General features: G+C 34.7%; 3 protein-coding genes across 4 annotated transcripts; all 3 read right to left on the reverse strand.

Moving 5' to 3' along the window:
• Positions 1-271: 271 nt before the first annotated feature.
• Positions 272-10456, reverse strand: LOC110411599 (adenylate kinase family protein). The gene is made up of 19 exons (XM_021421827.2): positions 10179-10456; positions 9947-10048; positions 9097-9225; positions 8879-9013; positions 8146-8292; positions 7331-7405; positions 7119-7206; positions 5999-6051; positions 5599-5727; positions 4428-4463; positions 4268-4348; positions 4048-4186; positions 3083-3162; positions 2922-2987; positions 2462-2491; positions 2097-2206; positions 888-1025; positions 759-788; positions 272-677 (listed from the first exon to the last, which is right to left on the reverse strand). Exons 1-19 carry the CDS (start codon positions 10398-10400, stop codon positions 653-655), a joined length of 1815 nt encoding a protein of 604 aa, XP_021277502.1. The 5' UTR covers positions 10401-10456; the 3' UTR covers positions 272-652.
• A 1501-nt stretch (positions 10457-11957) lies between these two features.
• LOC110410977 (Endomembrane protein 70 protein family) lies at positions 11958-14611 on the reverse strand. Its single transcript, XM_021420945.2, has 2 exons — positions 14463-14611; positions 11958-14345 (listed from the first exon to the last, which is right to left on the reverse strand). Exon 2 carries the CDS (start codon positions 14019-14021, stop codon positions 12330-12332), a length of 1692 nt encoding a protein of 563 aa, XP_021276620.2. The 5' UTR covers positions 14022-14345; positions 14463-14611; the 3' UTR covers positions 11958-12329.
• A 3033-nt stretch (positions 14612-17644) lies between these two features.
• On the reverse strand, positions 17645-27044 carry LOC110410527 (D111/G-patch domain-containing protein). Of its 2 annotated transcripts, none has more exons than XM_021420262.2 (8): positions 26759-27044; positions 26301-26434; positions 24431-25391; positions 23829-23920; positions 20407-20481; positions 19102-19163; positions 18946-19015; positions 17645-18765 (listed from the first exon to the last, which is right to left on the reverse strand). In XM_021420262.2, exons 1-8 carry the CDS (start codon positions 26925-26927, stop codon positions 18031-18033), a joined length of 2298 nt encoding a protein of 765 aa, XP_021275937.1. In that variant the 5' UTR covers positions 26928-27044; the 3' UTR covers positions 17645-18030. The 2 variants fall into 2 exon arrangements, with proteins under 2 accessions (XP_021275937.1, XP_021275938.1); XM_021420263.2 differs by having other exon boundaries at positions 26345-26434; positions 26759-27027.
• Between the last annotated feature and the right edge of the window lie 923 nt (positions 27045-27967).

The raw sequence follows: 27967 nt of genomic DNA on the forward strand, positions 1-27967 counted from the left end.
AATTGGATTATTCTGCTAATTTTAATATTTAAAGAAAAGATGGCTTATTAAGTAGTGAGCAAGAACCCAAATTATTCTATGTGAATTCCTTGAATCTCACCTCCCACTTGTATACCCATTTCTTCTCTTGTATACCCATTTCTTCATGTTATTTGTCAATGTCAATAGTAGTGATAAGATTGTTAATAGCATTACAGTAACACTAGTTTTAAAAAATCTCATCATTCTAGAGATTGGTTATGATGCAGATTTGATCAAGGACAGATAACCATTCTAAACTAGTTTTATGTTACTCAAACCAAATGGTCTAGTTATCATAATATCACTCAAGGTTACAGCCTATCATCAACCAACATACATATTTAAGTTTCCTCCTCCCAAGAATATAAAACTGAAGGGGCAAAAGATAGCTGGACTGATATTTGTTAAAGCAAAATAACTGGCTTAACCTGCACCCTCAAGCATATGTAACGTCCAACTTATTCCTAGAATGAAAAAATTGGAATATCGGATGGGATAGGATTGCAAGACAGTTCAAAGAGCATAAGTGTTTGTTTTTTTTTATTCTTTTCGGTAATACTTACTACATATACAAACTTGCTTGTGATGTGTTGTACCTCAGGGCGTTGTGGTTAAACAACTTCTGTTGTACTCAGAATACACCACTCAGAAAACCCCTGCAACAGAAATGTTTAGATTGGTCGACATCAAGAGATAGTAATTGCAGTTGATATACAGAATATGGATGTTGATCTTACCAAATTCCAGAGGCTTTCTTATCTTTATTCCTGCAGAGAGAAATCCAAACAAAATTATCACATTAAGAATGGTAAAAATAACAAAGACAATATGGAGCTGTTCCTACCATAATAGATGATGAATCTTACCTTGGTTTTCCAAGGAAGGCGTCATTGATTTCATCAATGGTTGGCCTTGCTGTAAATGTTGATAATGGAATGTACTTCTCCTTCCCAGATGGTTCATCCACCCTCTTGTGCAGTTCATAAACAGATGGGTAAGTCATTCTGCAATTATGAAATGATAATAGTTTGGTAAAGATATTTCCACTGAAATATTTCTAGGATAAAATGTTTGGAGATAAGAGTAAGATCCAGCATTTCCTTAAAGCACAACAATGACATCAAATGAGTGCTAACAAGGACAATAAATCCATTTGGAGACCAGAAGATTGGATTTCTATAGTCAGTCGCGCTCGCAAAACCTCTAACATAGCCAATATACTCCTGTCCTTTGTCAGGCAATGAGAAGTTATGTCATAATAGGAATAAGAGAAGAATAACCCACCCACTAGGAATAGAAGAATGCCATGAGATCACTTTCTCCAAACATTTCTCTTCCATTCTAAATTGTAACTTTCTACCAACTTGTAACATTCATCAAGAAAAAAATACAGTTGAAGACTTTAAATCTCTATTGGAAAATTGCTCGAATCTTTTTCTTAATTAGATACCATAAATTTCAATGTAAACAATGATACAAATGCTGATTTTGTGCTTACACTATGTTTATTTGCTATTCTTCTCTTTAAGTGTCTTGTTTCATTTCACTAGAAACGCAGAAGCAATGGAGAGAGACTACTCTCTATTTGAGCCACAGAGCAACGAAGTCACCGTTAAAGGCTTTTATTCAGAGATGAGGATCTAGGAGGTATTAACACTCTCCAAGTGAGTTAGAACATTAAGTTAGACCTAACCCAATGCCAAGAATAAATTACACTGTTCTTGGATTTCTACTAGTTTTCATATTTTATGCACTTTAATTCCAACAACTTACATAACAAATCAAGTCCACAACCAACTTCTCTATTCCATTTAATCAATTAAGCTGCTAAATTAGATAAAGCACATATCCAGATGATTATTGGTTTAAAAAGCGAAAGGTGCAAAGTAAAATATCCTTAGCACCAGAAATTTATAGATATATCCTGAATACTGTGTCTTCATATGTTTGTACTGGCACAGTTCTGCAAGAAAGGTTAGACCAATCCAAATGGCCAAAAAATTCACCAAGCACCAGTCAAAAATCATGGAGTGTAGAACAAGACAAGTAAGAATTTGGCTAATAAATAACCCTACCTAATTGCACCCATAATTGGATACTGGGTTCCAGCATAATAAAGAAGCCTGAAGAAGTAGCAACTTTCAAAGGAAGCTGCATACTCCAGTCTCTTGTCCCGACCCATAGTCTACAAAGAAAAAAAAGGGTTAGGAACTCAACATTGGTTCCCGTTAACATGTCTCATTAAATATTTTGTACTACAATATTCAAAGAAACATATTCAGAACATATTCATGTTTTCTTAAATCCATTTGTTTTTATGAAATTTCAATCAATTTTCCGTTTAAATCCAAAAATATACTGATCACAAACAGAATTAGAAAAGAATGTCTTTCTGGGAATATCTAATTGCAAAACAAACCCAGAGAAAGGTTTAACTTACTTGCATGATACCACTTGAACCTGGAAGATCCTATATCCAGAGAATTCCAAAAATACACAGGTCAGAAATATAAATGAATACCAATCACCCTATGCAGCCTATACTTCAGCTACTTTAGGAGTGGGTGGACCAAGATGGATTTTTGGTCTGGCATGGAAAAATGCAACAATAGGTTTTCCCAATGAAATTGGAGATTTTGAAATTTGAAATAAAGTTCAAATACTTTTAAGTTGCAGGCCTAGCACTGCATACTGAAATCATTTGAATGATTTTTTTTTTCTCAAATCTGTAATTCTTCAAAGGAAAATACAGAAATATCACGCTACCTGAGCTACAGATCAGGTAATGAGGGTAGATGGTTTCAGACTTGCATAAAGATCTAAGGTTCAAATCCTTGTCGTTTTTGATGTACAAAATCATTCAGCAAAAACATTCATCTAAGATCATACGAACATCTGACCTTGAGTCTAGGATTGATAAGAATAACTGGCCGGTTCCCAGCAGCATCAGTCATAGCTTTTAAATCCTGTACAGTTAGCAGCAACATTACTTAGAAACTAAAGTGTCAAGTAGAATGCTCTTAGAACAGCCCAGTACAACAATTAGTCTCCAGATTCTTACATCTATAATGCAATTCCCTACAGCATTTTGTGGAGCCACTAAGATGAACATGTCATCTTGTTCATCAACCTCTTTGGCACCTGTCATTGCAAATAAAGGAGACATTAAAAATGAGAATCATTTAAATTATGCATGTAGAAGGATACTCCAACTGATGTATAATCCTTCTTATATAGTATTCCACAATGCTACTGCAGAAGTGATGACATAAGTTTTACAAGTTATAGCAGATCTTATCGGTATGCTCATCTTTGTAATAGTCATGGCATTTTACTATTAAGTTGTTGCATTACATAAGTAGACTGTTACCTATTTAATTTCAACAGAAATGCCATTCAAACAAATTGAAAAATGTGATTTAAGGACAATCAATCACTTCTGTAGGAACATAAGCATTTATGTATATCACTTGATAAACGCGAGGCAATGTAACAAAATGGTTACTCGTAACAAAGAGAAAGCATGGGTGGAAAGAATTTCCGAAAGTTCAATGTGATTGTTGTCTACAATAAGTTTTTGCAACATGATCTGAGAAAAAAAAAACACATCAATAAAATTAGCTACAGATACCAATGCTCTTAAGTATCTCTAAATGGTACACAATGTCTTATGGAGTTTAATTTGTGCTAAAAATCTGACATATAAGGGCATATAGAGATGGAAAGTCTCAAGACAAAGACTCAGCTAACTTCTTACGATGATAGCCACTATGCATATTTTCAGAATTCGTACAACCATAAGAGAGCTGAGGCAAATTTAAAGCATATACCAACTAAATGAACGACAGTAATATCCGCAAGGGATCAAAATAGTCAAATGGTTGGACTTATGCTCATGCTCACTAAATCTCCTACACGCAGATTGCCAACAAGATGTGATCTCTGGCAGAAACATAGATATTTGCAAAACAACCATATAAATATAGAGAATAAACCTTGGCATTGGCAAGGAGTATGTCCTCATACCTATTGAACCAATCTTGATAAATGTTCCCATAGCACCATAATCACCCCAATCCATGAATTCCAAGATCTTCCGAGTACCAGCAAGTTGCAGGGGCATTCCTGCAAGTGCACCCTCTCCCATAGAACCTTGAACACAAACCTGAAAGACAAGGAGAAGTAGGAATGTCTGGATAAATACAAGAAACATTATCAGATTTATATCATTAACTACAAAAAGTACCTTGACACATTTTCCATCATCAGCGAATGAAAGAGCAATAACTCGTACAAGCTCCATTAAGGTACCTATTCGGTACACATCCTGTGCATCATAAGATTGGTTAACCCTATAGAAACTGGGGAAATTAGAAAATAAAATATATATACAGATAACCTCTCACCATTTCTGGATTCAGCTCTGGGATATTAATCTCAACCTGTTGATATAAAAGGAAAATTTCAACAAAATTAATCAGCTCTGCTGGGAATAGACTTTCTGAATGCTAAAAGTACCAAGGCAATGTAAGTTCATCGCAATCTCTCTTCCATCAAGAATATCATGCTAGTCCAATAAACAGTTGCTCCTATATTGCACTGCCAGGAAGCTTTTTGTACATGGTATCAAGATGTCTTATGTCCTTTGAAGCAGACAAATTATGGCTCTGCTTGCTTCTTTGTTCTTCCTGGATCCTTCCAGGTTTTCCTTACAGGATAATTAATAAAATTATTACTCTGATTGAGCAAAAAAAAAATATATTGAAGAGCAGGAGTTATTAGTTGATTTTTGGTGATTTTGCTACAACAACAATCTAAACCTTTTCCCATTAGCTAGGGTTGCAAAGATGGATTCTATTTTGTCATTATTCTCTATTTAGAGCCATACATAAGAAGCTCAGTGAAAGTGAGGTCCTTCTTGATTGCTTCTACCAATGCCTTCTTTTGATCTTCCTCTCCCTTTTTAACATGGTCGTCCTCAATTAAGTCACATATTCTTACAGAAGCACTTATAACCCTTTTTTGCACAAGCCCCAACCATCTGAAAAATGTGCAGATGATTTGTGGCTAGTTTGAAGAATTTCTGCCAATGATGAATGCCCCTGATGTATCTCCCAAGCCCAAACCATATTAATCAAGTGGACACATAATATATGGGAGTTTCTTTAATTGGACAATAAATGATGCAGGAAAAATAGAAAACTATTTAACACCAACCGATGAGGAGATGGGAGGAAAGTATATTATTCCATTTACAGAAGTACATCTATAGACAAATTCTCTATCAATATTACTCAGAGACTAAAGTTGCTAAGCCTCAGGGCAAGAACCAGGACAAGCAATGTATAATCAATGATTATGTTTGCTATGCATTCACTAAGTAGGGAATCCTTCTATATACCTTAGATTTTCTCCTTGCAAAGAGAATAGGATTCAGTATAAAAAGAAAAGTGCTAATCTGGATTAAAAAAAGTACAACCGAAAGAACTGTTACTAGTCACCTGATAGTCATAAAAGTTGTTGTGGCTTCTATAGCGAGGTAATTTAGTCCAAACAAATCAAGTAATAATATCTGACCTTTAGTCGAGTTCTTCCATCATTGACAGCTCTCTCTGTAGCTTGTAGCACATCATCATAGAAATAATTTCTTATTTCTCTTGAGTGAGGAACATTATTCAATCTAGTAGGAATGCCTCTCCATTTATCCTGTCAAAAGCCAAAGAAAGTAAGAAGTGAAATTTCAATTTTGAGTAAAAAAGATTCCTTTTATTTCCTTAGCCCATGACTGAGCTATACAAGGGATATCCATTCGTTTCCCTTAACCTTCCCTTCCCTGGTGAAGGCAGGATTTGATTCCTTATTCGTAATACAAATAACGAACAATTATACTAAGCTAATTGGCACCTTCGTTAAGTAGAGAATTTGGGATCCAGAAGTATTCATCACCACTATGTAAATAGTAATTATAACAATTTACCCTGCTTGAAGATGCCAGATTTAAACGGCTCTCAGCTTGAAAAACTGGTTTCACTGGAAATAAGAAGGAAACAGGAAAAAAAGTCAAGACAGATAACAGAGGCTTTTGTTAGTTAAAGGCACATGGTATGACTTTTCTATGATCAGGCTCAAACGAAAGGTACTCATATGCATGGTAATCATTAAGTGATCTACACGTTAAAAAGTACCTGCAAACAACTTTCCTGGAATTGAAATTATATATGAGGAAATATGGTTAACATGTTGGTAATAGACTTATAGAACAAAATCATATAATGAAGTTGAAAAGTGTCAACAGTAGGTTAAGGTGTGAGTACAGAAACTGACATCTAAGGAGTAGAAGTAACAACAAGTATGACAAACATGGATCTCTCAGCATATTTATAGAACAACTGGCAGAAGGTATCCAGTTTCATCTTAGATAGCAGCCCAAATCAAGGATAGAAAGTGATCCCATGGACATTAATCTCAATTCTAGCCACTGAGACACTGACGTGCCTTGAACCATAGAAATCTCAGTGTAAGAATATTCTCAAAGAAATGGAAGGACAAACAATGATTAAAAGCCTTATTTGTTATAAATACAAGTCCATGGATGAATAATTGATATTCAAGAAAATCCCATCTAACTTGTGATGTGATCAAGGTTAAATTACCATCAGGTGCTTGGATATAAGCTTTGCAAAATTGTATCAATCCATAACAAGGAAACAGAAAGGTCAAAAGAAAACAAGTCTATGTAGACACACACGGGAAAAACCATCATCAATATTTTAGAAGGTAATTGAAACGCCTCTCATCGATGGTTCTTCCAAACATAACAGGTGTATCCGCTACTAAAAAAGATAGTGCTAGCTAGGTTGAAAATATTTCTGGCTTAATCTACAGGAATTTATAGTGTGATCCTATGCTTATATCAAGCAAATAATGCACCTCAAACGAGAAATTCAAGAATCTATCGACAAAAATCTTTTAAATTATGCAAAACTTTTCATTTTCAGAAAGCTTCGATACAGCCTAAGAAGAGTAGGAAAAGATTCCACCAAAAAGACAGTTCAAAGTATCATGCGCTTCAAAACCTGAAATTTGCTTTTACTTACCTGATTTTGCTGTTTTATCTTTCTGCAGTTGAGACAGCAAGGAGTCTATATCTTTGAAAATGATCTCTTTCGAACGGTTTCCATCAATCTGTGGGGAAATGCAAAACTGATACACATAAGCATAATAAGCATAGGAGGAAAATAATTTTTTTTATTTTTGAAAGGCCATAGGAGGAAAATAATACTAGAGAAAGTATTTGAATATCTCAAACCTTGTTCGTTATGCTGGTGTATGTGGATGAGATTGCTGCTGCATTTTTCTTGTATATTTCTAGTCGTGATTTCACCTAAATTAAAAAAAAAATAATGGTAAAAGGATGGGGCAGATATTAGGTGGCTAACACAGAGCATTAAGGTAAATTACGTTTCATGAAATGAAGCAAACATGTATTAAAGAAATAGAGTGCATGCAACATCAGCATTATCTTCAAGTAACTCAGTGCATAAAGGAATTTAGAAGCACTGCAACAGCATATGAAACTCTGAAAAGTAAGTACTTTATCGGACTCAATTCACTGGAAAGTTCCACAGTTTGCTCACATTGTGATAAATGCAGGCATTACTTCTGCCTAGTTTTATTCATAAATGTTTCACGGTCAAGTCGTGCTCCATGTAGGGTTCTTCAGGTTTGTTTTGTTTAAAATAAGCCACAAGATTTCAACTTTCTCCATGTCCATGCAGTAGTGTGAAAATGATGCATATGTAAATAACCATCAGTACGTGCTGTTATGAGTGCTTTTGCAAGTTCCCTTACAATGCATATCACAGACTTTTATGGGTGTACAGGGGAATCATTTAAAACCGAATAAGTTTTGTCTACATGTGCAGTGGAGTCCCTGCTCCAAGAATCTAAGACAAACCTCTTGAAACAATCTATGTGATGATGAATACTAAGCTAGATATATGTTGACCATGCAATACTATCCGCCAGGTTGTACTCATACAACATCTTGACACTCTGCATCTAAGCAAATGAAAACCAACAGAATGAAAGCATGTACATGACAACAGTAATATAGGATCATACTTTCTCCTCTGTGTCATCAGCACGGGTAACCAATCTTGCTTTAATTTCATCTGAGTCAGGAGGGAAATTTTTTACATGGTAAATTTTCCCTGTCTCTGGGTCTAGCCGTCTCCCAACACATCTGTCGATTAGAATTTCATCAGGAACCTGAATATTAAGAAATAAAATAAATGTAAAAGGCATACTTTTTAGCAATAGTTGTCTAGTTAATATGAAATTCAGTGAACATGTCAGAGATTGAAAAGGATATGATCACTATTCACTGTTTGAGTTAAATTTTAAGAGGCAATATAAATAAATTATATAGATGTAAAAACAATACCTCATAGCATTAGATTGAGATGTTATGCAGACAATTAGCCACTTCAAGAATAATATCATAATTACCATCGAGTAATTTGATGGCACAGTAACAATATAGCACATGAGTGGTTGAGTGGAAGGAGGCTGTAAAATTGCTTGTTGGGTCAAAGGTTTTCAAGCACCACAGTGGAAGCTTAGGTTCCTTCCTTCGTTGTAAATGGTTGGACTTAGGTATGTCCCCAACATGGGACCCTTAAGTCGTTTCTTCCTATCTTTGTTTTTCTTTTTCTAAATTCTCTACTGCTAAGCCCTTGTGCAAAGTCCTATGGTGGTCAGTATCTCAAGAAACTTGCCATTGGTTGGATTCAATAAAGTTCAAACAACTTCTGACAAGTAAAGCAGAACCAACATGAGTGTAAAAGAAACATACATCTAATACAATATAGATATCTGGTCTAATATTCAATTCTTCCAAAGTTTGAGCCTGCGCAAAACTCCTTGGATATCCATCAAGAAGCCACCCTTTCTCCTTAGCATCTTGACGTGATAATCTGGCTGTCACCATCTACAAAATATAAAAGTATATATTCAATTTCTTAACCGTATAAGGAGGGAAAGAATGATACAATTGGGTCACTTATGTAGTACAGCCGTCACGATTTCATCCGGAACCAGCTTCCCAGCATTCATGAATTCTTTTGCTTTATTTCCAATTTCTGTCCCAGATGATACTTCATCTCTTAAGAGATCCCCTGTTGATATATGTACCAATCCAAACTGCCAATATGAAGTAAGTAGAATAACTTTAATATTTGAGAAATTAAAAAAATGCTGCATACATTGTAAAAATTCAGTAAAATATTTCTCTTGGTTTTCTTTAAATATATCATTCAAGAAATCCACACTGCAGGTTTCTTCCCATCAAAAAGTGCAAAGACAGCAATCTATAGTTGCATATGGGGGATGAGGCCTCCAGAAGGATGTGCAATTGTCTTGTCAAGGGATTTTGATATTCTTGGGACAGGATATGTGGGTTGCTATGGGATTAAACTGAGTCAGGCTATGATGTATCTCAGTTTGATTCCAAAGCAAACCTTGATTACTAGGCTGTATATATGCAAGCCTCCCTGGAATGTATCTCCTTCCAGGGCAGTGTTGTCTACTACCACAATTGGTAGTTTTTGTAAACTTCTAAATGCAATGAAATTATTATTGACTTTCAAATATATATATATATATATTCTACCCAATTAGATGCAGAAGTCTTAACCACGAAGAGCTAACCCGATAGGAAAACAATATTATCTTCAATATAAGTCAAGAAAAAGAAAAGGCAATCATCAAATTTTATTGCAAGAGGCCGCTCTAATCAAGCCTTAACAAAACTAAAATCGGAAATCATTAGAATAAACAGGGTGCGCCAAAACCTTGTGGTTTCAATTATTGGACATATTTTTATTGAAACCAAAACTGATAAGCTATGCTTAAAATTAGTTACCTTTTGTACAATCAACTCACACTGGGTGCCCTTACCTGATGCCGGGGCACCTGATATCATCACCTTCAAAGGTTCACTTTTTGAACAACTTACCCTCAATCCCTGCCGACAAAAGGAAAGAAAACGTATTAAAAGAGAAACAAGGAAAAGAAAATGAACTAACATGTCTTTCTCTTTAAAAAAAATTAAAAAAAAAAAAAGGAAAAGAACCCATTTTTGTAAAGTGAAAGACCTTAAGTTTTGGGTTAATCCTGACATGGGTTTTGCTATGGAGACCAAAAGAGAGAGGGGAAAGATATGAATAAGAAGAAGAAGAAGAAGAAGAAGAAGAAGAGGAGGAGGAGGAGAAAGAAAGAAAAGAAGGGTTGAGAGAGGGAGCTGGAATGGCACTATAGGTAAGTGGATGAAGAGAAGGGAGCGAAGTAGTGGTAGTAGGAGCAGAAGTAGCCAACATTTTCTTTTTGCTGCACTGCTTGCCAATGGAAAGAGGAGTGACAGAGAGATGACATGCATTTAGAGGCTTTGAAATGAAGTTGAAAAGTCGTTAATGCTAACGGATCAACGGACACCATAAGTTTTTTTTCTTTTCTTTTCTTTTTTTGCCTTGTTGGCCTTCCCCTGGCGAGGCTTCAGTGAAGAATTTTAAGCTACATCATTTTATTACTTAAATACATAAATCTATTTGAATTTAATTTTAAAACATTTTAATTGTTTTATAATACAATAAACTCCATAGAATGTTCAATAATTATTTTATACAAAACTAATGTAATTTATGTGATGATAAACAAAAATAAATCTCGTTAATAACAAACTTAGAGGTTAAAATACAATTTCTTCTTTTTCTGGGGTCTTTTTTAAATAAAAAGGGGAATGGATGCAAATAATAAATCACCATTAATTAAGCAAAGCCATTTGATCTTTCTAAGTTAAAACAGGGAGGCTAAGACTGGAGAAAACATATGGCAACCTTCTAGACATGGAGTTGCAGAGTTCCAGGCTGAAAATTCCTAGATTATTCATGGATAGAAGAAGCAAACTAGTTCTAAGAAACTTTTTGGCCTATTAGAGGGGCAGCAAGAGGTGATGATGAAGTGGTGGCTATCTCTTTCCAAGGAGATTGCCTCATACCTAAGCTAAGCAAGTTGAAGATATCAATCGCTGCTGTCAAACATTTCGGGCCAAATTGCTTATCGTCTCTTCTTCGGACTTGAACTTTGTTAAACTTGTCTTTGTCCTCCATCTTTTTCTACCTTACATATAATTATCCTTTTCTACCTTAAATTGTTAATCATATCTCATTAGGTTTCTGAAAGGTTGATCTAATGTAGGAATCTATTATCCATGTTCATTGTGATTTTTCAAGATTCTTAGGTTCGACTAGTTGAGGTACTGATATGCTCATGTACCTAGATGTTCCTAAACTTGTATATAAAAGGATTATGAGCATTAAGTGCACTTCTTCATCAGGCGCCTTTGTGGCTTCATCACCACAAATATGCCCAACAAGTTTTGTCCATGATGCTGCCATTAATATTGGAGGTGACCCCATTTATTTCTTTCATGTTCATGTTTAATTTGCAACTGGTTAGTTTTTTCCCATTGGGAGGTAAAAGCTATTGCTTTTTAATTGGTTTCATTTGCTTCACAAACATGGTTGGCGATCTTGAGCCCTTATTTGTTTATCAAATAATGTGAATGTCATAACTTTGTGACATTACTTCTACCCCTGACCCCATTAACCCTGGCAGCTGCTTCTTTTAGCCCGAAGTATACCAACCTACGTCCTATGAAGCTTAGACTTAGGCATGTGTGTTGCAACTGCAATTTCTTTTAATTTCAGACTCTTACAAACTAATTATTGGTAATTTACAAACAGATATCTGAATACTAGCAGTTCACGGGAAACCCCATCAGCGTCCTTTTACCGAGGTCCAAGGGCAGTATTCCAATCTTGGGAAGTTGAAAGCATTTTAGAGTTAAGCCAGGTGGGAGAATGGAGAGTACTATAAGAACAAAAGAAAAACGTAATGAACCGTGCTCATTGCATTCCGACTGATAAAAGTTTGGACATAGAAGTAAATAGTATAAGTACCACAGATAAAGTTACCATGACAACCTAGATAGGCCCCCAATATATCAAAATGCAAATACAGACTTGTATTGCATTATCAAGCATCATAGAGATCTAATAAAGAATTAAGCAAAACTGGGCGAAATTATTGTTATTACATTTACCAAAGTCCCCTAACAAAGTAAACGCTCAAAGTAATATGTAAAGGAGGATTGACTAATGTAAAGGATGAATTCTTTTCTCCTGAGCCTCTTCAATGTACCATTTACCTCTTCAAATGTGCCAATTCTTGTGTTTGGGAAAGCTTCTTCAATCTAGCTTTACTGAAGAGAATAAATAATGCACGAACCAGAAAGAAGAAAGGAATCCAATTGTGCCTGTTGCAAACATGATTGCAAGAACCATGAAGAGAGAATACCCCAAGTATAGAGTAGCGGAGACAGGTCCACTCAAACTCTTAAGATCAAATATGAGATAGTTTATGGAGTACAAGAAGATGTAGATGGCAACTGAACCAGAAGCAAAGAAGGATTTCCACCACCATTTCCAGTCCTCCACACAGAGATGCATGTAGGTCAACACTAAAGATACTTCAGCACAAACCACAACAAGTAGGACCAGAACAATGAACAGAAACCCAAAGACATAGTAAACTCGCCCCATCCAGATGCTAGACATAATGAAGAAAAGCTCAATGAAAAGAGTACCAAAAGGTAGAGTTCCAGCACCAAGAACTAACAGCCAGGATGGGTACTTCTGGGCTGGAATTTCCCGAGGGATCTGGTTGGTTCGAACAGGGTATTCAATATGAGGTGCCTTAGCCCCAAAGTATCCACCAACTAGGGTGAGTGGAACAGAGATACAGAACCAAAGTAGAAGTAGAATAACAAAGAGAGAAAATGGAATAGCTCCTGTGCTGTGACTTCCCCATAACAGGAAATTCAAAGTGGTTAGAATCAAAAAGGCAATACCAGGGAAGAAACAAGCAGCCTTCCAAGCGACAGAAACCCATCCCTTGTGATCACCGCAGCCAATTGTTCTCCAAAGACGAACTGCAACATAGCCAGCTACAATACCAAGAATCATGTAGAAAAATAGCATACCTGTAATAAGAGTTCCACGGGATGCTGGTGACATAAATCCAAGAGCAGCAAACAAGATTGTCACAACTGCCATCCCAAGGATCTGAACTCCATCCCCAACCATAATACACAGAAGAGAAGGATTAGATGGGGCACGGAAAACATCCCCAACAACAAGCTTCCACCCAGATAACTCCTCATTCATCTGTGCTTGGGCCTCCTTGTCAAGCTCCTCATATCGCGTCAGATCCCGCCTAACAGTCCTTAAGAAGATCACAAGGACTATACCAGCAAGGAAAGTGATCACCATAAGAGAATTCAAGATCGAGAACCAATGAACTTTGGATCCCTCCATCTTCAGATAAGCATCCCAACGCGATGGCCACTTGATATCACTCTCCTCAAAGGCAACCTCATAGGTGAAGACAATTGGCTCACCTTCCTTGATAGGCATCGACACGGTAGTCGACTCACATTTAATTGGAGATGGGTATTTTTCATACATGTTCAAGTTCTTAACAGAGTTACCATTATGCAGGACACTGCAAGGAACCACCTCAAACCCAACAACCATATATCCAGGCACATCCGATCCCCCATTGCCAATAGTGGGAATAACCTCAGCGGCATCCCCAGTACCCATCACACGTGCCACATTTGTTTCCTCATACTTATGAACAAGCACCTTTAATTTCAAATGATTAAACACATAATACACATCCTGAACCTTAACTCCGACAGGATACCCTGTCCACCTCAACACAAAACCTTCTTTCCTAGTATACCTTATAGCAGGCAAATTATCGAGAATCAAGTTAACCTGATACATCTCATCTATCCTCTTCTTCAATAACTTAAAATCATCAGCTGATAACTTGTTAAATTGACACAAGAAGATCTCAGTCTCATTAGTGTACATCTAAACCTATACGGTGAGTTCTCAATCCGATCTCCCATGAGAAGCTCACCAAGATTCTCAGCACTATCCTTAACACCCTCTGTAGGCTTACAAAAGGGTAAACTATAATAGCTAAAGGGCATTTCGGTGTCAATGGAAGTAAGGGAATTCACTTTGACAGATAAATAGTCCCCAACCACATATTTGTGAGGGTAACTACCAGGCAGATAAAACCCATATCCAGATTGAAATATCAAGCAAATTGTCAACACCCAGATCCCAAAATTACCCATTAAGTCCAAATTTTGTCAGATCTGGGATAACCCAGATCGAGAAATGAGTTTTCTGTGTGAGGGATTTTGTGTTAAAAAGAGTTATAGAAAAAAAAAAAAAAAAAAGAAAATCTAGCAATGCAACTAATATAGAAGAAATTGTGTAAAGGAACGGATGAATCCGACTGACCTCTGGAAGGAAAATTAGAATTGCCTGAGAGAAAGACGCGAAGACTCTCTATGAAGAAATTTCAACTCCAAACATAGAGATCTTCAAAATATTTAACCGAAATTTCGAGAGAAAGAAAGCAGCAATGGAAGGCACGATAACGTGTTTTATATGATGGCTTTGTGCGTTTTGAGCTAATAACGAGTCACCGACACCGTACTGAAAGCTTTTCCCTTTTTTTTTTTTCCTCCCCCTTTTTTGGCGCATTCTTGGATATTTGACTATAATGCCCCTACTTATGTATTTAGATGCCAAATTAACTTCTACTTTCTACCATTAAACATTTCCATGTAAATTAAATTAAAAAATCCCATTTTATTACCAATTTAGGAATATTTAGTACCTTTTCTAATTACCAATTTTAAAGTAAAAAGTAAGTAGAAAAAAAAAATAGAAGAGACTAAACAATTTCCTTGGTGTAAGTCTAAATTTTGAATATTGTGGTCAATTGGTTTTCCCCATAGATTTGATCAAATATGGGCATCCCCATCCCCACAATGTGGACCAAACTTTTCTCTTTTGGGAGAGATTGTTAGGGTGAATTTCATAATATGTCAATGTGTCATGTATGTTCAAAATCAATCAGCCAGCAACACATGCTTAGACAAATATGGTCACTATGCCATTGACTAAGGCATTCATTCTTGTCAAATTACTATGCACTTCTCTCCTAATTATTATTATTATTGAGAACGAAAGGCATTTAATGACCCTAATTATGATGCAATTAATGGACAACGTAGACAACTTTAAGATAAACACAAGAATATAGAGGGAAGGTTAACATTAGATATATGATTGTGTTAAGTATTGATATTTATTATCATGTGCATTATACGTGAATACTTATTTATTTTTAATAATAATTATATATGAATAAAATATATCTTTTAAAATATAAGGTTAGAAGTATAAATAATTCAAAATTTGTAATATTAATTTACAAATTATGCAACATTATGAGAATTCAATAAATATTTTTAATAAAAGTAATTTAATACAATCAAAATTCTTATTTAAAAATTAGATAAATCTTATTAATATTTATAATAAAAATATTTAAAAAGACACTTTATAAGATTGAAATTTATCTCATTTATCAATTTCGTTTACATCTTAACTTGAATTTCAATCCTTGTTTGATACAACCATGTACACTATAGTTATTAAAAATATTTAAAATAGTAAATTGCAATTTATAATAGAATGATTAAAAAATCTGTTTTGTCAATTAAATAAATTTTCAACATTCTTACTTTTATATACATTTTGATATAGATTCTAGATTATTTTTTTTTATCATTTCTCTAAGATAATAAGCAAAATAGTGTAACACATTATCATGTTGACTCATTTCAGCATTATGTATATTGGATCTTTGGATTGAACCTAAAACAAAGAGCAAAAGGATGGGACTAAGTATGAAGCAGAAGTAAATATAGAGTTTAGGGTGAATTGTGCATGAAGATGTCAGGCTTTGTTGTTGGATCAATTTTTGGCTATTGGTGAGATGGATGGCCAAGTTTCTCTTTTGCTTATCTTGGATAACCTTGACCAATGACTCCCAAGGACTAAACTTAAGATTAATGTAGCTTACATCTGACTCTGCCCACTTTGTGAGCAAAGTAAGTGGCTCTATATTGAAAGTAACAATGAAACTCAGAGAAGAACAAACAATATATACGCATATTTTTAATTTTTAATTATAATTTTATACGAATTTATTAATTTTTTAAATTAACAATATGTTTCAAAAGAGTAAATATCGTTAATAAAAAATATAAAAAGATTAAAATACCCTTTTTCCTTTTTTTTGTCTATTTTTTCTCTCCACAGTAGGTGCTCCTTAGGGAAGGGGAGCACTTTTTCTTTATTTTTTTTTTAAAAATAATATAATAGTAATTTTTAAAATTAACAAAAAATAAAATTAATTTTTAATATTATTACGTTATTAACTAATGAAAACAATAATCATTGATTAAAAGTCTGTATGAATAAAATATTTATTTTAAAAATTAATAAACTCACTTAAAATTTTAATTAAAAGTTAAGGAGTCTAAGTATTTTACCTTATATATATATATATATAAAATACAATTTCTTATTATAGTTAAACAAATTTGATGTGTGTCCCCCACGAACCAAAATTGCAATGCGATGATTGAGTACCAAAATAAGACGATGATGATGCACAATAATCAAATGGCTTGGAAGTTGGAACCAAGATTCCCACTTGTAGAGTTAAGTGAGCTGTTAATGTAGATGGACTTGTCTTATGCTAAATTTTCAGCTTAAAATAATATTCTGATTAGATGTCCTAAAGAGTGAAAGGTATACCATACGGGCCACGATGCAGAGATCTCACCATGACGCAATAAGAAAGGGCGAGCATGTGGCTGTGTGGTCCGCCTGAGATCCTCTACGTAGACACGCAACCGGCCATTAGATAAAAGACAAAAACATAGTTAAATCTGGAAGAATTAAACAAGGAAAAAAGTGAACAAATGTAACTTGTATGGTGTAACTCATGATAAAGGTTATACATAGAAAAAGACAAAAGAAAGATGGCACATGTAACCTTAATCTAAACCGATATTTATAGGTTATACAATTGAATACGTATAAACTGCTTAACAAATTCATAAACACTTTCTACGTGTGTTAATCATATTTCTTCACTTGCTTTTATCTATTTTTTAAGTATGATGTCTCAGTTTATACTAATCTGTAAAATATCATTTATTTTAGTTCACTAGGTTTCATGATTTAATTTTATAAAAAATATCTTATATGTTAAAAGATGATATGAACAATTAAATATTCAACCATACTCTAATATATAACTGATGTAAGATTTACGATTCTTTTATGAAACATATGATACATAGTATCTCAAAAATATACATGTAACTTGATTCCGACTTGTCTCATTTTGGAAAATTATTTTTATCTTATTTTTATTTAATTTTAACGAAAATTTTATTTTTAGATGTAAATTACATTTTAATTACTTTTAAATATATGATATTATTAACTTAATTTCTAGATAATAAAGCCATGAAATGGAACACCGCATGCACGAGGACCTCACGCGAGAGCAGCACAAGCTGACCTCTCTGTTGTAATCACCCCCAATAAAAGGCTTAAAGAAGGAAGTTTACGTGATTGGATGGGGCAGTGTTTTTCACATTTCCTGATCGAACTGTGTCATGTCACATGGGGAAGCAGTCAAAACAAGACTTCTTTACAGGTCCCACGAGTCACAACCATGCCAAAAATAAGGCTTGAAGGGCTCCCAACACATGCAGGCATTCATTTAATGCCTTTTGTAACTTTACTTTGTGGCTTCTATCAATACATCCTGGATAAAATTTAGTGTCTCCATCCTATAAACTAATTGAAATGGGAGGGCCCGAAGGACACAAATAATGAAAACAGGTCCTAAACCGGGGAAATGATCAAGGAACTGACCTAAGAACAGTTAGTATTCAGATGTTAGCCTCTTGTACATTCATTTAAGGCATGACATCTAACGTTTAGCACCCAATCCTCGCGATTTTGGGAGCCTAGCAGCGACTAAAGGATTCACCATACCTTGTGAATCCTTACCCAAGCCCATACCTTCAACAAAGCCCATCTTGGCCATCATCTTGGATCCAAAACCTTTAGTATGCTTTTCAAAAGCTCCAAAACCTTTATGCTGACCCCTGGCTGAGTTACCAAATCCTTTGGTACCCTTTTCAGAAGCCCCACTGGTTTTATTTTGAAACCTGTCTGAGTCACTACTTGCGCTGGGGAAATCAACACCCAACCCAAGTGACTTAGGCCGCTGTATTACTTCAATAGGCTGTGCCACACCTTGACCATCTTTTCCCAAACCTCCACCTTCGACAAATCCCATTTTAGCCATCATTCTGGATCCAAAACCCTTGGTGTGTACCTCAAATGCACCAAACTGTGCTGAGCTGACTATACCCTTATGTTCACAAGTTTCTGCTGTACCCTCAGAATCCATAGTTCTGACCCCAACAGTTTCTGATGGCATGTGGCCACTTGATACAAATGACACAGGTTGATTTGCATATGAACCCTTTTTCCCACTTCCTTCTTTCTCACTCAATTCACCAATGTAACTTGAATTAGCTTTCTTTAAGCCACTCCCTTTACCAACCTTCTCTGCTCTTGTTCTACCAGCAGCCAGTGACTTTCTATTAAAACCTTCATTAACAGCAAAGTCTGCATCCTCATTGCCAGCTCCAATTAGCTGAAATCCAGGAAAAAAAAAACATGGTTATAAGTTTGCTCAGTTGCCATTAAGAGACTGTCCAATTACATACTCTAACTTGAGATGGGCAATATAACATCAAATTAACAATTGGATAAAATATAAATGCACAATCCTCTGTGTGCAGTGCATAAGAATGTAGCTAACAACGATTGGAACCTTTTCCAGGCGAAGTCTGTCGGTGGAAGATGGCAAGGATGTGTATTGTGTGTGTGTCACTGTCACGAACCTGTAAAAGGAAAGGGCATCAAGTTTAACCATTAATTCCATTTCTAAATCATGCACAATTGCCCATGCAGCAGACATACTAATTACCTTTTCTTGCCAGAACCTTGACAGCCGCTAGACAAGCGATAAATTGCAGCTAATCTTTGTACCTACAGAGACATGAAGCACATCAAATATACTCCAATACTGGCAAAGGAGTCATCAGCTTGGTAAAATTGAAGATAAAAGCCTCACTTTTATGTCGATTTAAGTCAGACCTCCACATTCAATTTCAAAACAGGATTCCTTTAATTGGTTCTGTTCCATTCAATGCAAGAATTAATTTGGGTAACTAGTATTTTCATCCTACAATTCATCTTCTTTGACACCACTGATGACATTTGCTTTGCTAGGCCATCATTTTGGTTTAACAGAGTAACTTTTCAAACTGAACATTAATGAATTAATATTTTCAGCTAAGTTGATATTAAGAGTTGCAGAAAATTATTCTAAAAGCTCAAATGTACTTCATGAAAATGAATGAGAACGGCAGCTAAGAAAACATTATGATGACTAAACAAGGCTGCCAATACCACAAGACATAAAGGAATCACCAATTGGAAGCATTGAAGCATCACAACAAACATTTGTAAATCATGAAATTAACAAACTCTTTCAAACTATGACTGGAGATTAAAAGCAAAGTTACTGCTGTCAATGTAAATGAAACTGCAAAAACAAATAGAAGTATGCCTAAACGCTATTAGATGAAGCAATGCCTCTGGTTTCCTGAGCATTAGCAATATTTTGTTGGCCAAAATGTTTAAGAAGACAAAAAAGTTGCCTCATGCTGTGAAAGCTCCAAAAATGTTACATCTCATGACCAGTGTTACAAACTATTGTGTACTATCCACCTGGCACCTGAAGGCTTACTTGGATAAAGCACAAGAACTAAATAAGGCAATTCATTTTTCACTTCCTAATGACTAAACCAAGCTGATGGGATAACACATTAGTTTCAAAACACTGATTAACTTTAAAAGCACGTCTCCTAGTAATAGAAGCTTCTCGTTCCTATTCTAATTGGAGTCTACTTTTATCAAATAAGCTCATAGGTAAGGCTTGAAGATTATCTGCTCTTAAGTACATACTAACATAATTCTCCAAGTCACAGCCTTATTTAAAACCAAATAAACCTTATCCTTCATTTGATACTAATGAAAACAAGCCATTCAATTGTACTAAGTTAAACTTGTCATATAATGGTTGCATCTCATCATCTCATGGCAGAAGATGATCCACGCCTGTAAGATAAGCCGATAAGGTAAAAATGATGCAGAACAAACAAGAGGGGGAGGGGGTTAAATATGAAAATAAATTTCAAACTGCTAAAGTTAAACCATAGTTTCATACCTGGGAACAATCTCGATGATGCATCGGTTGAAAAGCAAACATATCAACCCCATCCAAAACAATCTGCTCTAATTTCTACAATTCATCAAACCATAGAGCAGTTAAAGTCCTGAACCAGCCATGATAATACAATATTGATCTAACAATTACGTCAAAAGTTTCCTTCATCTCAGAGCATTGCCGCATACTTAATAAAAGAGATAGAATTGTTTGTCTCATCCTCAATAATCCAATCCTATAATTTCCCACAACTCTGAATTTAATACACTTATATAAATACATTATCACACTTTATTTTCCTATTATTCTATTAGCCTTTTTGACATTGAAAAATGAATTATATAAGATTGTTTCCATGGAATATTCATTCAAGCTAAAGAGTGAAAGTCAAAATTTATGCTTTCCCCAAAATCTCCACTAATACTTTAATATCATGTACTCATTCTTATTTCCTTGTCCACTAGTATTGTTTACAGAAGTTGTATTACTAATTAAGTCAACACATTGATCTCATAACAAATTCTTTACATGTTTTCCTTTTTATGTAAGGCAATAATAACACTTATTTAATCCTGTGCAAATATCACAGGATTTCTGCCGTTACTAAAAGTAATATCACAGGATTTGTGCTGCTCCTTAAAAAACAAAGTTATACTGGCAAATAATGATGGACAAGCTTAAATCATTTAATGTACCGGTCATTCACCATTCATTTAGCATTTAATGTGCCTTATCCACTTGTGACAGAATAATTTTGAATCTTGCATCAAGATTACTAACCAAAGTGACAACAAGAACAACCAGTCCTTTTCCCACTATGTCACATCAGCTACATAGATCAGATTTTGTGATTGTATTCTATTTCAGACCATATCTTGAGTAAGATCATTACGAGCAAGGACCTTTTTGTGCTAATTAAACGATTTCAGCCTTTGTTTCTGATGCAGGCACATCTAGGATTCTATGTTATTTAATATTTTCATTAGCTTAGGATTTTATTTTCCTTATTTTAATTAGTTTGAGATTTTTTTTTTCTATCTTTATTAGAATTTTAGTACTTTAAGTGTTTATTTAGGATTAGAATTACTATTTGATTAGGATTTATCTTAGCTAGTATAAATAAGCAGTCCTAGATAAAGAATTATTATTATTTCATCTTTGTTATTCTGAATATTTATTCTAACAGGTTTCTTTAAAACCCAATTATCTTTTATTGTTCCAAACACAATCAACCCCATTCAAGCCTAATTGTTGAGTTCTAATTGTCCTAAACCCTCCGGCTACATCAGTTTCTCTACTTAAAGCATTTAATAGACTCATTCCTTCTTTAATAGGAGCATGCATACCATGAAACTAATGAAATGATATTCTGATTTTATACCAACTTCTCTCCAATGTTTATGTGTGACTTGATAACCTATTTAGATAAAAACTGTAGCATTTTCACCTTCTAGAATGATTACCTCGGTACATCTCTAATCCTCTAAAGAGTGCAAAAGCTTATATGCTAAATTCCAATGAGAAGCAAATATATGCATGTAAGTGGACTTGCACAATTATTCACTGACCGCTGATGCAATATCTCAACCTTCTCTATGTTCGCTTAATCAAATTAATAGATTGTTTGCTATCACCTTAATGTCAAGTTGCTTTGTATTTATTGGGACCACCTCTGCTAATATGAACTATGAAAAGAAATGAAAAGAAAAAAAATAATTCAGTTCAATCCGGTAAGGTTCTCAAATAGGAGAAAAGCCTATATAGCACACTATTTTCGTCTAGTTGTCCTGAACATAAAACTCAGTTCCTTGTCTTATACAAAGAGAAAAATGAAAGACTTGAATAGCATCCTTTTTTCATTAATTCTTCACAAGTATAGCTGTTCTAAATCTATTTCAAATATTTTCTGACCCAAAGGATATCCTTAGGTGCCAGCATGAGGTGGGACAAGGTAGTTCAATCATAACTAGTAATAATGTCTAGAGATAACTAAAATCAGGGATTTTAATGAGGTCGCATCTGCGTTTTCAGTCACATAATGTTTATCATAGTTGTGGGTGTTGCATACACATTACCGTTGCTTGCAACTGTTGTGGTCATGAATTTTCTTTTTCTCGCATACCTTTCTCCAAAATTCTATAATCATAGCCCAACAACTCTTTTCTATAATATTTGAATTATTTATTGCATTTTCACTCTTTAAAATATCATAACAACATCATAAGATTAAATATTATAATTATCTTTATATATTAAAATCAAGTATATAAATTGTTAATTAAAGTTCAAAAAAAAAAAATTCACGCTCAGAAATTTCTACTCTCCTCCCTAACCAATCCTTCCCTCTAAAGTCGAATTTTCACACACCAGATAATAAGCACACTGTCCCACAAAAAATTCTCTTTCTCCGTCCCACCAAATTATTTGCTTCACCACTCACTTTTGGCCAGAGCCCTCCACCTTTCTTTTCTTCACTCTCATTTTTGTATTTTCTTATTGGAACAAGGTCCTAGCCTCACATGGTCTGACTACCTCCTCTTATCTCCCTCAAATGGAGATCCTAACTCAATCAACCTTGCCAATAGCCATCTGACATCCTCAAACAATGGTCAAAGTGGCAGATTGCTTAGCTTCTTCCTCAAATGAGTATCATAGCAGGGTATCGATCCATCTATCCTCAATTTGTAGATGCAAGTTTCCACCCCACAAAAATCAAGATAGGCTGCCATAATACTGCCAGTACACTCTCATGTGTTTATATAACAATTCTTCCATAGAAAAAATTTCAAAGAGAGATTGTTGAGAAAATTTTGCTTCTTCCCTCGAAAATTGATCTGTTTCTTTTGTTTGAAGCTCATAATTGATTGTTTATGGTAATTTGTTGAATAATTTTAGATCTAAGGTTATTTCTTTGTGGGTATTAGGCTGTTTTCCAAGAAAATTTTCTTTTGAAACTGAAACAGGGGAAAAGGGGGAAGTCCATGATAGGGATGGGAAAGCGGCCATTGTTGGTCTGCTATTGAGCGAGGGACCACTAAACCATTTTATTATGGCCATTACATGCCAGTAAGAATGTGATTCAAATTCACAGATGAATAGCAGCCTAAAGTGGATGCGGAAGCTGCCACTACTGCAAAATAGCGGTCGCTACACCATGACAGGGCTGCTATTTAAAACCCTGTCTAAAAGATCAAACGAAAAATTTCAAATTTAAATAACAGTTGTAGAAACTCAAAATGTGGAAGAAGGAGAAGAACACTAGCGATATAGCAAAACCCTATGACTATGAGAGTGTGCTATTGAAAAAAAAAAAGAAGGAAAAAGATAACTATGCTATGAGAAAACAAAAGCATCAATAATCATCACACATGCAATAAAGGGCACAAGAGGTTGTTAAATCTCTTAAAAGTTTTTCGTTTTACCGAATTTATTTGCTCAAGATCAACTCCCCGGCGAAGCATTCTTTCACGACGCTTCACAGCAATCATCTCCTTACGATGTTTCTTCTTTTCACCTGAATGATAAAGCATGCTATAAGGATATACAACACGATTTGCATTCAGGATGTCAATGTACCAGAAAGAACATGATAGCAAAATCAAGTTATTTTAAAAAGGCCTGCAACCAATCTACCGCATTTGAATTAATAGTAACACTCCCCTTTTTCAAAATGAAAAAGTAGAAAATAATATATACTTGTTAACATTTAAAAACTAAATGTCCCCATATTGGAAATTTTCAGATGTTGGCACACCAAGGGCAAATCAAAAGGAGAAAATACAGCTAATATAAATTGAGAAAAGTTAACAAAGGAATTTATGGCAGTGAACCTGTAATATATTTTTATTAATACAATTCTCTGTTTTCCTAGTTTTCCTTCCAATAAAATTTTCCACAATACCAAACAAAACCTAAGAATTTCTGGACACAAATGGAAAAGAAGCACCTAAAGAAGATGCTTTTAGAGTCACACTGAAGACTAAATGAATATTGATTGAGATAAACCTATGTAAACAAACATTACCAGGAAATTTTCTGGAATTTTTACTCTTTTGTTCCTGCAAAGGCCAAGACTGAGGAAATCTGGCAGCATGCTTCTTTTTCGCAGATACAGTTCTCGGGTCCTTCACTAGCATAAGATCATCCAAAGCTGATGACCAAACATCATTAGCACCCCCCGAGTATTTCTTTCTTGACTGATACTTCTGCATGCCATATTCCCTAGATGCATCTTGGAGAGTAATCCCACCCAGCTTCTCCGAAGTCTCACTAATAGAACTGCTAGAAGAACTATCATCATTTGCTTCATCCAAAGCCTGACCTACCAACCACTTGGTATCTAAAACACTATCACCTCCACCAATTCCTTCTATGTAATCTTCTGCAACCTCTTCATCAATATCTGAGTCATCATCAGACAAAATTTCAGAGGCATCACTCCCATACACTCCGTCTTGCTCCCCCTGATCAGTTGTCTCAGAGCTTTCATCATCTAGTGATTCTCCATCATAGTCCTCATCAGTTTCTCCATCAGACATATCTTGAGTATACAACTTCATGCCTCCAATTGACAAAAACCCTGAGTTTTTTGATTTATTCTTTGAGGATGATGCATCAGCAAACAATTTCTCAGTCACCTCTGCATCCACCTTGCTATTATTACCATGATCAGCAACCAATTCCTTCTCAGAGGATGATAAACCAGAACATGCACCCTCTTGTTGTTCTATTTGCTTTGTAGATGAATCAATTCCACTGGGGTTTGCCACAGATTCATCACCAAAACCCAATCCTCTATGAGAGATATCACCTAGCACAATATCTGAATCGTATTCATAAGTATATTTTACATGGCCGGGCTTTGGAGGTGTGGTTTGATCCGTGTAAGCAACGATCTGGGTCTCCTTTGAATCAAGCAAAACAACAGTATGTGACTCATCCATTTTTTTATCTCCATTGCACCCATGAACACCTGATTCTGGATCCTGATAGAAATCCAAATAAAAAACTATCATCACAATCTACTCAGTATAGTTAACTATTTGTTTTGGGCTAAATATCCTACATAAAGCATTGATGCAAGTCATTTCTCAGAGCAAGAGAAGGATCCACTTAAGGATGAAACTAACTAGGCAAATTCGGAAGACTTTATCATTTACCTTCATCATACCAGGGGCAGGAAGGAGAAAAATGATTTTCAAATATCAGGATTAATCATCCCTCTCATCTCTCAAACACATTAGCACACACACAAAAAAAAAAAAAATACAACTCTCAAAGAGAAGAAAAAGGGGAAAAAAAGTGACCTTCCTGCAAAATAAAAATAAAAAAGAAAAGGTTCATCATGCTACAGAGCAAAACATCTTCAATAATTAGGAGCCAATATTACACTAAGTTTTCCTACTCACATCCTAAAAAATGAGGGTATAATTTGCAGACCATTTGGAACTACTTCCTGTAAATGCACCAGGCAATCGTGCTCCACAACAAATTATTTCAGTTCAAATGACTTATTCAACAAAATAAAAAGTTTGTGCCAACCAATATTTAACCTCTTACAGAATCTCCAAGCTTCATCAAATAGCAGAAACTAGAAACCTACCACAATAAAAATGCCAGTTTGATAGTGAAAAAATTCAGATCAATTTCAACAACCACAAAAACTAGAATTGGGAAAAACAAACACGAAAACAAACATTAAAACAATACCAACAAAGAGCTTCAATACAAAAAACTTAATTTAAATTGAATCAGTCTTTAATGCAATCAAATGTCATAGTTTCCTCTTAACTCTATTTTTTCCCTGTGCTTACTACAGAGGGGAACAAAAACTCAACTTTATGAAAATACAAATTACATGAAGCAACCAACTCTTGGTATGCAAGGGAACATACTTGAAGATTGAGAGAAGGGTACTCATAGCTTATAGCACTCCTACCAGACTTCCTTGATGATCCATTTTTAGGCGCAGAAGCCTTTGCTCTATCAGAATTTGACCCCAAATTTGAATTCTCATTTCTATTCCTTCCTGCAATTCAACACCCCGAAAAGATTTTTTAGTATTCCAACCCTACATCCACCTTCAAAGAAATTAACTTATTAAATGGAAAAGACAACCCATTTGATCTTTCGATTCCTTCCTCCAACACAATATGGAAAGTAACCTTTTTTAATATTCCAATACCAAACTAATTTTCATTAGAACTTAATAAAAAATGAAAACAACCCATTTGATTTCTTGAGTGCTTTAACAAATTCTAGATGAAGACAAAAAACAAGCTTCGTTTGTTTTCCCATTTCACTTCTCAGCAACAAAACAGACAGTTAAATGGGAAAAATAAGAGTAGGGGACCTCGAGAATCCAACTGCCAATCAGATAAAAGATCACCCTCCACAAAGAGAGAGTTCTTGATTCGAGAAGATGAAGATTTGGGGTCCGTTCTTGATCTTCCTTTGCTACTCTTCGTTCTATCATGGCTGTTGTTGTTGTTATTTGATCTTCTCTTATTACCTCCTCCCATGCCTGCCGTTCAGCCTTTCAATCAAATCAACCTTGGTGTTTTTAATGGAACATTCAAAGTAGAGGATGATTGAAGAGACCTATACCTTCTCTTTGGTTTTCTTTCTACTTAGTGTTCTGGGATCAATCTAGGCCGTTGATGGACGTTTGATTTTACGCGGTCTACCTGATTAGATGGGTCCGTGGTGATGACGTGCATGCTACATAATGGAATCTGGTACACTGTTTCTTACTTGCAAGTAACAAGGTCGTACTCGTACGTAATTTCATGTACTGACACGTGTGAACCTGTAAATGTAGATCGGTCGTGTCACATGGGTGAACCGAATATCCTCGTTCGGTTCGGTCTGATTCCTTTATTTCTCCCAAAGTGGTAACCGAGGGAGCTCCGATGTGGTGCAGGTGGAGTTAGTGTTGTACAAATATAAATTGAATTAAAAAATTAAATCGAATTGAGGTGAGTTTGATTTTTTAGGTTCAGTTAATTCAGTTTTTTGATAATTCGGTTAAAATAATTTAGTTATTAGTGTTAAATTGATTCAATTTTGGTTAAAAAATTTTTTAATCAAATTAATCGAACTTAAATAAGAGTGTAATAAGATTTTTGTATAAAAAATAAATCATAAATAATTTATTATTTTTTATTCATATTTTTTAATTATTTGTTATTTGTATGAATATCCATCTTATCTATTTTAATTGTTTATCATCATTTTCAATATTTTTATAATGTTGATTTATAAAAAAATATAACATAAATAAATAAATGCAAACAAAAAAAAAAGAAATTTCTTAAGTTCTGTTTTCGAAAACCGAAACGAACTAACCGAATTAATTCGATTTTGATTAGTTCGGTTATTTATAAAATTCGATTTTGATTAGTTCGGTTATTTATAAAATTCGATTCTGTTTCGTTTATTTTTAAACATGAATTCAATTAGTTCGATTATTAAATATTTAAAATTGAATTAATTAAAATAACCATTTGCTTAGTTAGAGTGTACTTGGAGTTTTCAACAGTAATACTTCTACTATATTTAT

The sequence above is a fragment of the Theobroma umbraticum genome, unplaced genomic scaffold (genome assembly GCF_002168275.2).
Source record: "Theobroma umbraticum cultivar Fairchild unplaced genomic scaffold, ASM216827v3 scaffold_56.0, whole genome shotgun sequence".
NCBI classification, from domain to species: Eukaryota; Viridiplantae; Streptophyta; class Magnoliopsida; order Malvales; family Malvaceae; genus Theobroma; species Theobroma umbraticum.